The sequence below is a fragment of the Parasteatoda tepidariorum genome, chromosome 10 (assembly GCF_043381705.1).
Source record: "Parasteatoda tepidariorum isolate YZ-2023 chromosome 10, CAS_Ptep_4.0, whole genome shotgun sequence".
NCBI lineage: Eukaryota > Metazoa > Arthropoda > Arachnida > Araneae > Theridiidae > Parasteatoda > Parasteatoda tepidariorum.
Genome location: NC_092213.1, coordinates 9,007,627 through 9,021,740, shown reverse-complemented (window position 1 = coordinate 9,021,740; position 14,114 = coordinate 9,007,627). Strand labels below are relative to the sequence as shown.

The following is a 14,114-nucleotide window of genomic DNA, read 5'->3' as shown; positions in this document are numbered from 1 at the left end:
AAGACAGATTTCTATCGCTGGTGCTTCACTCAAAAAAAACTGTATCTGCAGTTTGTCTAAAGTAAGAGCTCCCCTATCCATTCGTCTGAACCCGTGGTGGTGACTATGGTAATGAGGTATAACTATTTCAAGTAAGAGTGCTGGGTCACTGTTTAGAACAAGTTTTGGCCCGGGGATGTGAGAGGAAGGTAATATTTTTCTCCGATCTATTGTGTTAGCCCTAGAGTGAGGAGAACTACCCTGTCTGAAATGTGCTGTCCTTGTTTCCATAGCAGAAGACTGCCTCAGACTTTGTGGAGGGGGGAGTTTTTACCGCAGATAAACTATACACTCTTATTTTTACCACCAACAACTACATGGTGGTTGAACCAGGATTCTCTCTTTACTTTTTTGGAAGACACATCTACCTAAACTTGCCCATCGCCTCTCACTAGCGGTTACCAGAAATGTCTAAATTTTTCTGGTGGAGTGAAAACCTTTTCCCATTGCCCAGATTCATTAGGTCACTCCCAAACATATCTTGGACTGTCTTGAACTCAACAGAGAAGATATCTCGTCTTACGTCAACGGTTTATTCGACCTGGTCTGACTGCAGCAGATCAGGTAGGATGTGAAAAGAAGAAGAAAGTAAATTTTATTAAATGACTTTAGTACCTTATATCTGCCGTCTGGGTCATGGATACGAGCCATCATGACGTGTCCAGAATTGTGGAGGTTTCCATAATATTCTCGGTTTTTGGATTCGTAACTGGATTCTAGCATGGATCCCAGCATATCGATTCCGTGTTCTGGAGTGAGCACAACTTCGTTTCCGTGATCATCAATCACCACTCCCAAGTGGATGGCACCGAGAAGTCGTTCTCTCCATCTGTTCATGTCGAGAACGTCTACGAGATCGTTCAAATCGTGAAGACGGATGCCAGATGGACGGTTGGCATAGTGATGTCCACTGACCAGAGATGTCAGATGGGGGGAGTAGCCTTCGAGTTCTTCATTGAAGTTATGGAAAGGAATCATGCGCTGAAGACCAGTGGATAGACGATCACAATCGTATCTGTAATAAATTTGCCGAATTTTTATAATGTGGTTCAAAAAAATGAAAGGTTAAATTTAAAATTTATAATAGCTTGGAAACCAATCAAACCAACAACAAAGAAAGGCTATTATTGTACTATACCCTGCAAAATAATTTAAACAAAGTGAAAAAAAATCGTTCGTTTAAAAAAAACACTTCTATTCCAGTGGTAAGAAAAACTACATCATTTTTGTAGTAAGCTACATTTAAAACTACTGTATTACAAATGTAGCTAGCTACAACTAGTTTTTTTAAATTTAGTGACTACAATCTAGTGTGGAATTGCAGTAACTACTACTCCTGAAGAATTAAATTACACCTTATGTTCAAAAGGATGGGGGAATATACTTGAGGGTGCCCCTTGGCGAAATTGGCGACTTATGTTGGCGCTATTCCTGTTTGCGCGGAACACCGTGGTAACAGGAATGTCGGCCAAGGCATAGTGATATTTCAATAAAACATCGGCCAAACTTGCAATGAACCCAATATAAGCAAAATTAATAAACCCAATTAAAAGGATTTTGAATCGAAGCAAAAATTAATGGAGTAGGCGCAGAAAGAAAAGGAAAAAAGCAACTCCTTCATGAAGTTTGAATATTCTCAGATTTAGGTACACATAATTATCTAATAACAGTTAAATACTGTCTAAATTTATCATGAATAGAATCTTAGTACCTCCATCGCCACAGAAATACGAATTGAAAATGGCGTCTGTAGTACCGGACTAGCGGTGACATATTTTTCTTAAATTTCTTTTAATGACTGCCCACATACCTTCGATATTATTGACCAGATTTAAAAGTAAACTTACCAGCCTTTATCCAACGTAGAACTAACGGACCTCTGAAATTACATATGCCGTTGAACATTTAAAAATAACACTAAAATCTAAACCAATCAGAATCGCGATTGGGTTTCAACATCGCCCAGTTTGGCGATCAATAGCGATCACAATTTGGCGAGAATCAAGGGGCACCCTCAAATATAGTCTACCCCAAAAGGGTTTTAAATAAAAAAAATTGGCTGATATTAAGCATGAAGAATTATTTAGAAATATTTATTCATGTTTACATGAGACAGTTTGTTATTTTGAAACCTTTTTTTTTAAAATTTGTTCAAACTTTTCATCCCCTTCTTGACAGCGAAATATTTAATTTAAAAGATGTTAGAAAATTATCAAATGCTTGCAATTTCGTTAAGTGTTTAATGCTCTTTTTTTCCCCCTAAGAAATTAAGTACATCAAAACTATGTTCTCTTCTTTTGAAATAGCATCATTGTCTTACGAATTCACATTCGCATGTGAAAGTGTGACCAGAATGATAAATCATCTATTATTCATAATGGCTAGCTTAAATATTAGTTATTTGTGACTCTAAATGCGCAGTTCTTGTTAACTCACAGTTACAGAGGCATTTAAAATTGCGTCTTTTGACAGACCCGATAAGATTCGTACGCATTAAATTCGAAACAATAGTTGTGTTACAGCCCTGTTCATATACTAAACTAAAGTAAAAACTAGTTGCCAGGAATCGCTACGAACTACTATTTTTTTGTATCGCACTATTCACTACACTACTTTTTAAAAAACTAGCATACTACACTAAAAACTACAAAAAATGTAGCGACTACTGTAGTTTCACTATTTTAGTTCACTACTACCGATCACTCTTCTATTCTTATTATACCCTTATGCTCTATTCCTATTGTACCTTAAATATAAAATGACCATAAATGATTAGACGCACTTACCTGGCACACATTTGTTGATGCATGTAGTAGAAAAGTTCTCCTTTCCTGTCCTTTACTTTACCCATGACTTCAGGGCGCCAAGTGGCGGGGTAAATAATGTGCCAATGCCAATGGTGAGCATTTGCGCCAATGTCTTCTCGGAAGTAGGCAAGTTTATATTCAGGATCCAAAATGTTTCCAGTTTGGATAGTATCAACAAGAACTGGAGCCTGAAAAATTATTGAAAGAGAAGTTTTTTAGTTCATAACTGAGAGGTGTTCTCTAAGCATCACCTTTGTAGTAAATTTTTAATATTTTTTTATTAAAAATGATCAATAGTTACAGCATATTGAAAGTCATTAACAAATATTTAATAAAGAAATCTGTAATTTATGATAATAGTTATGAACAAGAAAGCTGAAGTCAAGTATAACACAATTAATTATTATCTTAAATAATTAATTGTATTATTAACTGGTAAACTTACAGATGAGAAATGCAACAGAAGAACACTAAGATTTCCTCTTATGAATATATCTTTTCTGGACTGACAGATAATGATTAATTTGATTTTAAATGTTTTTGTTCTACCAGGTTATTTTTACCCATCAAAGTATTGATTTTTTTGTCTTTGTAGTTTATTTATGTGGTTATGACTTGCAGTTTATCCCTGTAAAACAGGCTGTGACGTCTATGTGTGGCAGAAGTCGAATTATTTCTTGGTCAAAGATGGCTCCACGTCATATCTTTTTACTATAGTTTATTTACAGTTCATTTTCTATTTCGAAAAAAATTCGACATAGCAAGGTTTTGAGGAGACACCCTTCGGCGTAGGAATTCATGTTAACATTAGGTGGATATGTAATGACAAGGTATATATATATATATATATATATATGTGTGTGTGTGTGTGTGTGTGTGGTTATTGTACCATATTTAATCAAAACAGTCAAATAATCGTAAATAAAACGGTAATCAAACTGTTAAGTTTGAGAAAAACTGCTTTCACTTAATACGGTTAAACAATCAGAATTTTATCGCACAAACTAGAACCACCTATTAAAGCTACTTAGCTTTTGCAACTGCATACATATCATAGCCGAGCGGGCTCATCTGTCAATCTCATGAAAACTAGAGTTCGAGTCCTAGTGTTGACACCACAATATTTCCTCCATTCCCTTCAACACATGAAGAATCTCCAGTGCCCACTACCTTATGAAATGTCGAGCTCCTATGTTTAGTTAAATAACTATTTTTTTTTTTTACCCTTTTCAAAAATGCTAGTTGTAAGAGGTTAAAAAACCAAGAAGGAAAAAAAACTTTCCGTACTGTAAACTTTACGGTTAATCGGATGAGCAGACAGCTGCCAGTTATTTTACCATAATTTAAGAATGAAAATTTTAACAGTGTACTATAAGATCACTGTAATTAAATATAAATTATGGTATAAACATTTTATGGTAAAAATGGTTTTTACGGAAGATGTACCCAAAGTACCGGCACTTTTTACTGTAAATTGATCCAGAATTTTTTACACCGAAAATACAAAAGAAAATAAATCACTAATATTTCAAATTAAAAACCTCTTCAAGCAATTTTTTTAAAATTTTATTTTAAAAACGTTGCCCTGATTTATCCGTGCTTTATAACTACAACCCCATTTAATGAAATGAACTTACGTCATCTTTTCTCTGAAGATCTGCTTTGATGGCCTGATTGATTGTTTCTGATGGAATGAATCGATCTGGGAAGATCTCTTGAATGGGAGGAACAGTGACTCCTCGGCAGTCATCTCTATGCAAAAGAGCTACAGAAGTGGAATACACGAACATCCCTTCATTAACAATGTCTCTAGCCTGTTCAGCCAGGCGCATGAAATCTTCAAAGTCCTTGGCAGCTGAATAAACAATATTAATTAATATGCATGTACATTACTTATTTTATAATTATATTAATTAATATATTAATTAATAAATGTACACCGAAGAGCCATTACATTATGACCACCCTCCATCTATAATAATGACCTCGCCCAGGTTTTCATGGTTTCTCACCTAGGAGCAATGTTTTCATGGGGCACATTAGGACCCATAATCCTCATAGAACAATCCCTGACATCTGTAAGCTACTTGAACATAGTTGCAGACCAGGTTCACCCATTCATGACACCAGCTTTTCCTGCGGGGAATGGTGTTTACCAATAGGATAATGCACCATGTCATAAGGGTCGAATCATCATGGATTGGTTTGAGGAACATTCCAGTGACTTTCAAGTCATGTCTTGTCCCCCAAATTCCCCTGACTTTAATCCAATAGAGCATTTGTGGTCCTACTTGGAAAACCAAATTCGTGTTGCTACTCTATCCCCTCGTAATGTGAAGGAATTGCAGGACCAGTTGGTGAGCACTTGGTACCAGATATCTCAGACTACCTATCAGCACCTTGTGGAATCAATGCCATGGCGGGTGCTAGCAGTTTTGAGGGCTAAAGGTGGTCCTACATGTTATTAGCAGGGTGGTCATAATGTAATGGATCTTTGTATATTAATTAATAAAAATATATTTATTTTAAACACGAAAGAAATTTAAGAATTACATTGTATGTCTTCTTCTTTATTTTTACATCCATATAAAAAGAAATCAAGATTAATTTTAATTCAACATTTAAAAATAAGCTAATGGAAATGCATAAGATTTTGTACTTTTTTAGCAAGTTATTTTCGATTATTATGTGTTTTAAATGTTCCCTATTTAGGACTATAAGGCACATTATCGCAAATCGTGATTCTTATTAATAATACTTACGTTAAAAGTATCAATTCAATCAAAAGTTTGATTCTAAATAAGGACTCATCAAATACCAGTATTTAACAATTAACTAATCAGGTTAGAATAATACGTGTGTAAAGTATTTACATCGGATTAGAATTGACAGTGTATAGTTAGAGTAAAACTAAAAGTAAATTTTTTAATCATTATTCTTGCAAGAACTTTAGAAATGCTTAAGGCTACTGTATTTTCCCCTGCACCAACCACACTGTGACAAATTTCTGATCAAATTACGGTAAAAAGTACCTGAACAGGTTGATGGTACTTTTTACAGAAAAATTCCTTTTTACGAGAACATGTTACGGAACAAAAAATGGGATGTGCCGTAATTTTTACAGTAATAATTACTATCAAATCATTAAATCACACTAATTAAATAAATCGCAAATTGCGGTATAATTTCTTACGGTAAAAGTGGAGTTTAAGAAAAAATGGAATCTACGGAAGATGCTCCCAAAGTGCCGGTGCTTTATACCGTAATTTGATGCGGAATTTCGTACACACACAGCGCAATTACGCAATTAAAATTAGTTAAAAATACTTAAAGTTTTTTTTTTTTTGAAGACAGGGATAATAAGTATTTCCGAATTTTCTAGATTATTGTCAATTATTATTAATATGTGACTCTATTATAAAACATAACCAAATTGATTTCGTTAAAAGTTGTTTTTCCTTAATGAAGCAAAGTTTTTACGGAAACTCAAAATTTTTTTCAAAGAGTCAAGGTTTTTTTTTTTAATATTTTCGTTTCATATATTTTCTTTCATTTGATAATGTAACTTTAACGCTTTTATTGAAGTTATCACATCAACCGTATTTCAAACAAATAAAGGGTAAAAAAATTTCCTCTTTTAATGTATCTAATTTTATAGCGGAAAAGGAGAAAGGGAATGGAAAAGGGAATACAGATATACTACACGATTATAATTTTTGAAGCATGTTGAATCCTAGCATAGAAACTCTTGATTTGACTTAATTTTTTATAGATTTAATGTGATTCGGAGTTAAACCATGGCAGATTTCAAGTTAATAGTCCTCCAACTTTATCACACGATATTACAGTTCCACTAGAACAGAAACATGACTTACCTTAAAATCTTATTAAATACATTCAAACTGTCTTTAGATTTCTTAAGAAGGAGAATTTCAAATAGCAACTGAGATCCAAAAGCTTTTCAGGGGAAAAAATGGCTTTTGTTGGGGAAACGAAATGTACAAACAGACACAAAATTCAACATCGGTTTAAATGCTATCAGATTGTTTTAAGTAGTTTAAAAAAACAAAAATGATTCGACATAGTATCGTAACTTTACAGTTCATTTAAGTTCCCCCTAACTTAAATGCTGTTTATTTGGATTTCTTGAGCAAAATGAATTTTTCTTTTAATATTTTAGAAGTGTAAGCGCAGATTTTTAACATCAATGAAATGCAAACTACATTATTTAATTTTAAAAGTACGAAAAATGATGTGCTTTCTAAAATAACTCTTTTTATTTCCCCCCCCCCCCCAAAAAANAAAAAAATTTTTTTTTTCTTGTTGGTCTTTTATAATTAAAATTTATTTCGATTCATCTTTTCCTCCTGCTCAAAGGAGCATTGTTTTTTTGTTTTTTTTGGATGTTTATGATGAAAATTTGTTTCGATTCATCTTTTTCTCCTACTTAAGGAAACATCATTGTTTTTTGTTGGTTGTTTACAATTAAAATTTATTTCGATTCATCTTTTTCTCTTTCTCAAATAAAAATCATACTTTTTTTATATTTGGATGCTTATGAGGAAAATTTGCTTCAATTCATCACTTTTCTCTCCTCAAAAAATAAATTTTTTCATATTTGTTGAATGTTTTTAATGAACATTTGTTTCGTTTGTCTTTAATTGTTTTTTTATTACATATATTTCCATATTTATAAAAATAAATTTCAACTAATTCCATTTTCTATTTATGATGATTATAAAAAAGTTATGCAGAAAAAAAGAAAGAAAAACAAAATATAAGCATCATGAAATAACTTGAAATTGATTGAAAATGTATGTGTTACCGTTAAAGTATGAAATCCGTTATTTCATAGAATACCTAGTTATTCCATGAAATAACTGATCGTGTCAGTTAAAGTGTAAAACTCTCTTGTATTTCATGGTTTAACTAATAGTTATTTCATAGAATAACGATCTGCAGCCCGTTAAAGTGTAAAATAATCTACATCATATATCTCTCATGACAAATACATTTACTTTCCACCCCTACTGCATTATCTATTTTAGCTATCATCACAAAAATAACCCAAGAAGGATTTTTCTAATTGGGCTCAAGAAACGGCCGCATAAAACAATTATATTCCCGATCCCAGTTCAGTGTCTGCGAACAAAAATTTATTAAAATCGAAGAAGTACCGGATGTAGAAATATCTCTCCGGTCTGTTGCTACAGCTCAAAGTTTAGGGTCTGGTCAGGGATTTAAAAAATGTTCGTGTAAAACCCAGTGTGTCAGCAAAAAATGTTTTTGTTTTAGAAATAATGTTCTTTGTAATTCCAAGTGTCATTTTAGTAATCCTTGTTGTAACAAATGATTTTATGGTACGTTTCCATAAATACCATTTATACGCTGCATAAATTAGATAAATTGCTTCTTTTTCATTTTAATTGTCTATCATTAGTTTATTTATAGAATACCTAGTTTTTTCATTTTAGATAAACTGTTTATTTTACACTTTAACTGTCACTCATTAGTTAATTTATGGAATACCTAGTTAATTCATAGAATAACTAGTTAAAGTGTCAAATAAATTATATATTACTCACTTTAACGGACACGATCAGTTATTTCATGGAATAACTAGGTATTCTTGCATTATATACTTTAACGGTAACATATACATCTATACTGTATTTCCTTTTGGTATTAAAGATAGCATTTTTTAAAATTATACTTGTAAATTTATATGTTAATACAGCCTTATAATTATAGTATTTGAAGTTAAATAATTGACTTTATACTATTTAATGAAGCTTTCTGGTAACAATAAAATTCGTGATACTTTTATACTATCTTTTTATAGTACTTAATTTATGCTTTACAAAATTAAATAATTTTCAGACACATTTATTAATAGTTGAGTAAATAACTCGACATTGTGAAAAAGCTTTTTATTTAATTATCTATTGAGAAATTATGCTTTTGCTTATAAAAAATTATAAATAATATAATTCATTTTTCACTAATTTAACTTTAAATTTTTTTTAAAAAATTTTAAAAATCATCGTTTTTTTTGAAATTTTAGAAAATAATCTCATTTAGTAAATGAATACTGTTTTACAAATCCTAGTTCCGAAATTTTAAAATTGTTTCGCTCTTCTGTACTAAAATAACACAAAACATATCTAGATAATACTTCAATTTAATTTATGACATTTTACCGAAGATTTTGTTTATTTCAAGCATATACCATATAATAAACAAAACAATATTCTGACAGTAAAATTCAATCAAATTTTATTTCAATGAATTTTAATCAATGAATTTTAATTAATGAATTTTATTTCAGGTTTTACTTTACTTATTGTTTTAGATTTTACATAAATAACAGGAATGCGAAAAAATTTAAATGTATGTATAAAACATATATTTTTCACTTTTAATTTAGATAATTGCAGTTAATTTAAATAAATTCTAATGCTAATTATATGCAATATATTAAATAATTTTACGCACTCAAATATATCTTATAATAAATATAATAAAAATAATATATCCAAAAATTTTCAAAGTGTAAATTTAATGATTATTCAAAAGTTGGCGGACATATCATTGAATCATAATAAAATATTAGATCAATAAGTCTTTTGAAACTTGACGGTTTCACTTGCATTTTCGATTTTAATAAAATTAGCATAATTAATATAGAAATATACCAAGCTTTGAAATATATAGTGAAATATAAAACATCTATATGCAATGCATATGTTTCTTGATTGAATGCAAAGTTGTTATATTTGCAATCTGTACCAGATAGAAACTTTATATTAAAACCTATTTATAAGTTATTTCATGAACAAATACTTATGGTTAACACAAAATTTATAACATTTTTTATTTATTTCTTCATAAATAACTTATGCAATAAAGCAAAAATACCCTTTAATTTGATGTTCTGCATTTTTTTAAATTGCTGCAAATTTTGCATTAAAATCGTAGATTTTATCTAAATAATTAGAAGGCTGAAATTTATTTTTTTATTTATTGCAAGATTATTTTTAACTTTGTTATTTATATTACATTTTAGCAAGTTTTGTAACAAAATATATCTAACATATTCAGTAATAAGTATAGAAGTATGTTCTCAGTATGACTATTATCTATATGAATATTATTATTATTTATGAATTAATTATTTATGAATTATATATAATTAATTCATATTATTTATGAATTATAATATAATATAGCATCATTATGACTTAATAATTCAGTCATAATTCAATATTTCTTCGTATTTCAATAATAATTTAAAATATTGTGTATAGTAATAATAATAATAATTAGCCAAAATAATAATTTAATATATCCGGTATATGTGCTATTGTGATTAATAGTAGAATATAAAAGAATTATATTTTTTAGTCTATTCCGGAAAATTAAATTTTAAAAAAATCTTAGTTGATTTAGATATCAAGCATTTGAAAACTGAAAATCATATTTTTAATTATAAAACTAACTTTTTTTATTGATTCGACATTGCAGTGAATATGTATTTTTAAAATTAAAAAAGAAATCCATTGAACTTATAATGCAGTATTTCGAAAAGCTCTTCACAACTTTATATTTTTTCTCATCCCAATAATAATTTAAAATATTGTATATAGTAATAATAATAATAATAATTATCCAAAATAATAATTTAATGTATCCAGTATCCATGCTGTTGAGATTAATAATAGAATATAAAGGAATTATATTTTTAGTCTACTCCAGAAAATTAAATTCATAAAAATTATTAGTTGATATAGATATCAAAAATTTTAAAAGTGAAAATCATATTTTTAATAATGAAAATAACTTTTTATTCATTCGGCATTATTTTTTTTAAAACTTAAAAGCAAAATATGTATTGAACTTACCATGGAGGGTTTCAAAAAGTTCTTGAGATTCAATAAGATGCTCAGTGTGGAAGCAGGAGAAAAGAGTACCACGTGGCAATCTTCCCAACTTTCTCAACCTTGGATCTCTCTCTTCAGGAGGCAAAACTGACCTGGTCAGAGAGGTCAAATGCTCAAACAGAGGCAAAATACGACGTTGCTTGTCGGCTGGCATGGTGCTTGAAAACTGATTGTGGTAAAAAGAACCGAACATGTATGGTTCTCTGGGCTACTGGCGAGTTCTCTGTTCAGTGCAAGGCTTTTATACGGGGTTTGTCTTATCCAAGAACTGCTGTGTCAGGATTAAAAGAAACAAAAAAAGAAACAAAATCGATCGTAAAATAGAAAGAAAAAGGTGGCTGCATCCTGCTGTCCAAAAATCAAGCGAAATATGTTCTAAGAAGTCTGCGGAGATATATTTAAAGATACTTCGCACGAAAATTAATCGTGTTCTTCGCCTTGTGGCCGACCGGAAGTCAACAGAAGTGACGAGGAATAGAACATTCTATTTTAGACTTTTAATGTCATTTTATAAGAATATGCGATAGAAATTTACAGATTGTTGTGATTCTTCTCAAAAAGAGAGGAAATAATTTTTAATATATGAAACAAGTCGTAATTCAGATAACTTAGAGATAGGTTTTAGTTTTTGGGTTTAAAGAGACGAGTTAAAGTTCATATGTTGTTTCCTTTTAGTATTGTAAATTCGAAGGATTATTTTTTTTGCGTTTAATAATCTAATCTAAATTTTTTTTCAATTTTCAAAAATATAGTGTGAGCCGATAAAAATTTGAGCGAGGGTTGCACCACGATGTCATACAAGTTTGCTGTCACCTTAATATGTGTAAAGTTAAACCAAATAACCCCGATGTAAAACATTTAGAGTCGCATTATGGTAAAAAGTACAGAAATATTGGATACATCATCCTTAAAATCCATTTTACCGTAAAATTCCTCTTTGCTATATTTTGTTCCGTAATTTCTACCGTACTATTTAATTAATTAGAGTGATTTTAGAGTAAATGCTACTATATAAAAACTATAGTAATTTTATGCAGTAATTGTGTACCGTAATTTTAAGAGTAATACTGTAAAATCACTGAAACACTGAATTAAATAAACGTTGCAATAAACATTTCTTACAAAATATTACTGTAAAAATTGATTTTACTGATGATGCACTCAGGGTGCCAGTACTATTTACCGTAATTTTTTCCCGAATTTCTTACAGTGGTTGCAAATTAAAATATCTTAAACTTAATTTCACTACTACGAATTATGGTTCAAATTGAAGGAAAGTATGGTTCAATATATTGAACCATATACAATAATAACGGTGCAGTAAAACTGAACGATTTATGATTCAAGGTATTGAACGATTGTGATTCATGGTTTAAAATTGACTTCTTGAATATTAGTAATTATCGGATTTTATACGGTATAAAACAATCAGCACTTTTATTCCTTATTTACGAAACTATTGTTTAAAAAAAATACTAATTCACTTCACATGTTATTTCAAATATTAGTAAGTTAATTATAATCAGTAATTCAAAAACTTGGGCAATATAATGATAAGTCACATTTCGAAATGGATCAGATAACTTTTATTGAAAAATACGACGACGTATATAAAATGATTTAAGCGAGAAATGTATTGTGCTGTAATTTGTTAATAATTCGTGAAAACAATAAATTACTGATATCGAGACAATATTAAAGAACAGTTTGTAAAAATGCAGTCTTTTAAGAAATTGTGGCTTATATACTGCACTGTGGCTTATATACTGTGGCTTATATATACTGCGTTATACTCTTCAGTAGTAAACTACTAACAATTCTTTACTTATTCAATAAATTTAGATTTTTTTTTTCATTTTTTTTTATTTATTTACAATACTTTCTTGTGACTTTAATTTTTCTCTCTTATTGTAAAATATGAAATTTAAGTATCTTATTTGTCCTGATATATTATTATCGCTACTTGGAATAAATATGTGCAAAAAAAACTAATTCTCATGTCGATATCATTCATTATATTATTTGTTGAAATATAATAGAGAAGAGTTTCTTTTTTAAATTATTTTCAGTTTTTTAATAATGAATAGATTTGGTTAAATTTCGATAATGATTAAAATTGATAATGGTTAAAGTAAAGGGTCTAAAAATGGTGAATGTGCTGTTGCTACGGTGCACAAAAATTCGTTGATAGCGCTCAATATTTTTGTGAAATTTTATAAAATTTTTTACGCACGAAAATCTGAATAGCTCCGGGAAAACGAAATAGATATTTCGAAACATAATTTGTGTAATTGCTGTTTTCATTGAACGCCATACTTTACGTAAATTTATTGATTTTTAGATAAGAAGGTTCTCTCCCCCTCTCGCTTCACTCATCAGCCCCAGTTATTCTTTCTCATTCACGAATAATTTTTCTTTAAAATCGTTACTTTTCAACAAAGAAACAAAGAACGTTTTTTTTTTAATGAAATATATAATTTTGTAATCATTGGGAATCATAATAAGAACATTTTGTTAATGTTTTAATAGTACCAAAATAAAGAAGTGCATGGATTTTAAAAATAATCAACTGGAGCCAACTCCAAACACAACAACAGCAAAAAAACACTTAAAAACAATCAACAACCAATTTAGGAATACAGATTATGTTACAAAATAAGGTGATATAATTTTACTCATTAATGATGTATAAAGGTAACCTTGTATCATTATAGTGGCACTTAACTAGACCTTTTATAAATTTCTGACATTCATCTAAGCGACAAAGTGATTGTCGACATTCACGGGTAGGTCAATCACTACCAATTTCGGTCATTCACAGTACAGTTGATAAACAAACCCTTGAATATTAATTCATATTTTTTTCCCTTAAAAGTTCATTATACTTTTTTGAAGGAATGTTCGTGAAATTGTTCGCAAAAAGCAATTCTCCTTAAAATCTTTGTGTCCAGTTTATTGACTAGTTTCCAGTTTAGTATTTAAGTTTAGAATTTAATTAACTAAATTAGTTAAATTATATTATGAAAAAAAAATTTTTTTTTTTTTAAAAAATTCTGAAACTTTTATATCTTTAGTGTAATGTATTTTACATTAGCCCTATTTTCATCTGTAGTATTTGAATAAATTTTGATTATTTTTTTTTGTATAATTTAACCTCTTTAATATCATAGAATATGCTGTGACTTTAATTTTGCATTACTTATTGGCTGTTAATATCAGAAATTCTGGGGAAGAATAATATTTGATCATTTAATTACTAATTTTAAATTTCGAATTGTCAAAGAAATTTTAAAATAAGTTGTATTTTTCGTCCTTTTAAGGTGATTTT

The 14,114-nt window shown here is 29.6% G+C and overlaps 1 protein-coding gene across 1 annotated transcript in view; it reads right to left on the bottom strand.

The window, feature by feature from the left end:
• Positions 1–14,114, bottom strand: part of LOC107451656 (uncharacterized) — a 69,051-nt gene that overhangs the window by 14,105 nt on the left and 40,832 nt on the right. The window contains exons 19-22 of the mRNA XM_071186546.1: positions 10,748–10,994; positions 4,484–4,701; positions 2,826–3,034; positions 655–1,054 (exon numbers count right to left, since the gene is read on the bottom strand). Of these exons, the coding sequence (XP_071042647.1) occupies positions 655–1,054; positions 2,826–3,034; positions 4,484–4,701; positions 10,748–10,994 (1,074 nt within the window). The remainder of the gene's footprint in view (positions 1–654; positions 1,055–2,825; positions 3,035–4,483; positions 4,702–10,747; positions 10,995–14,114) is intronic.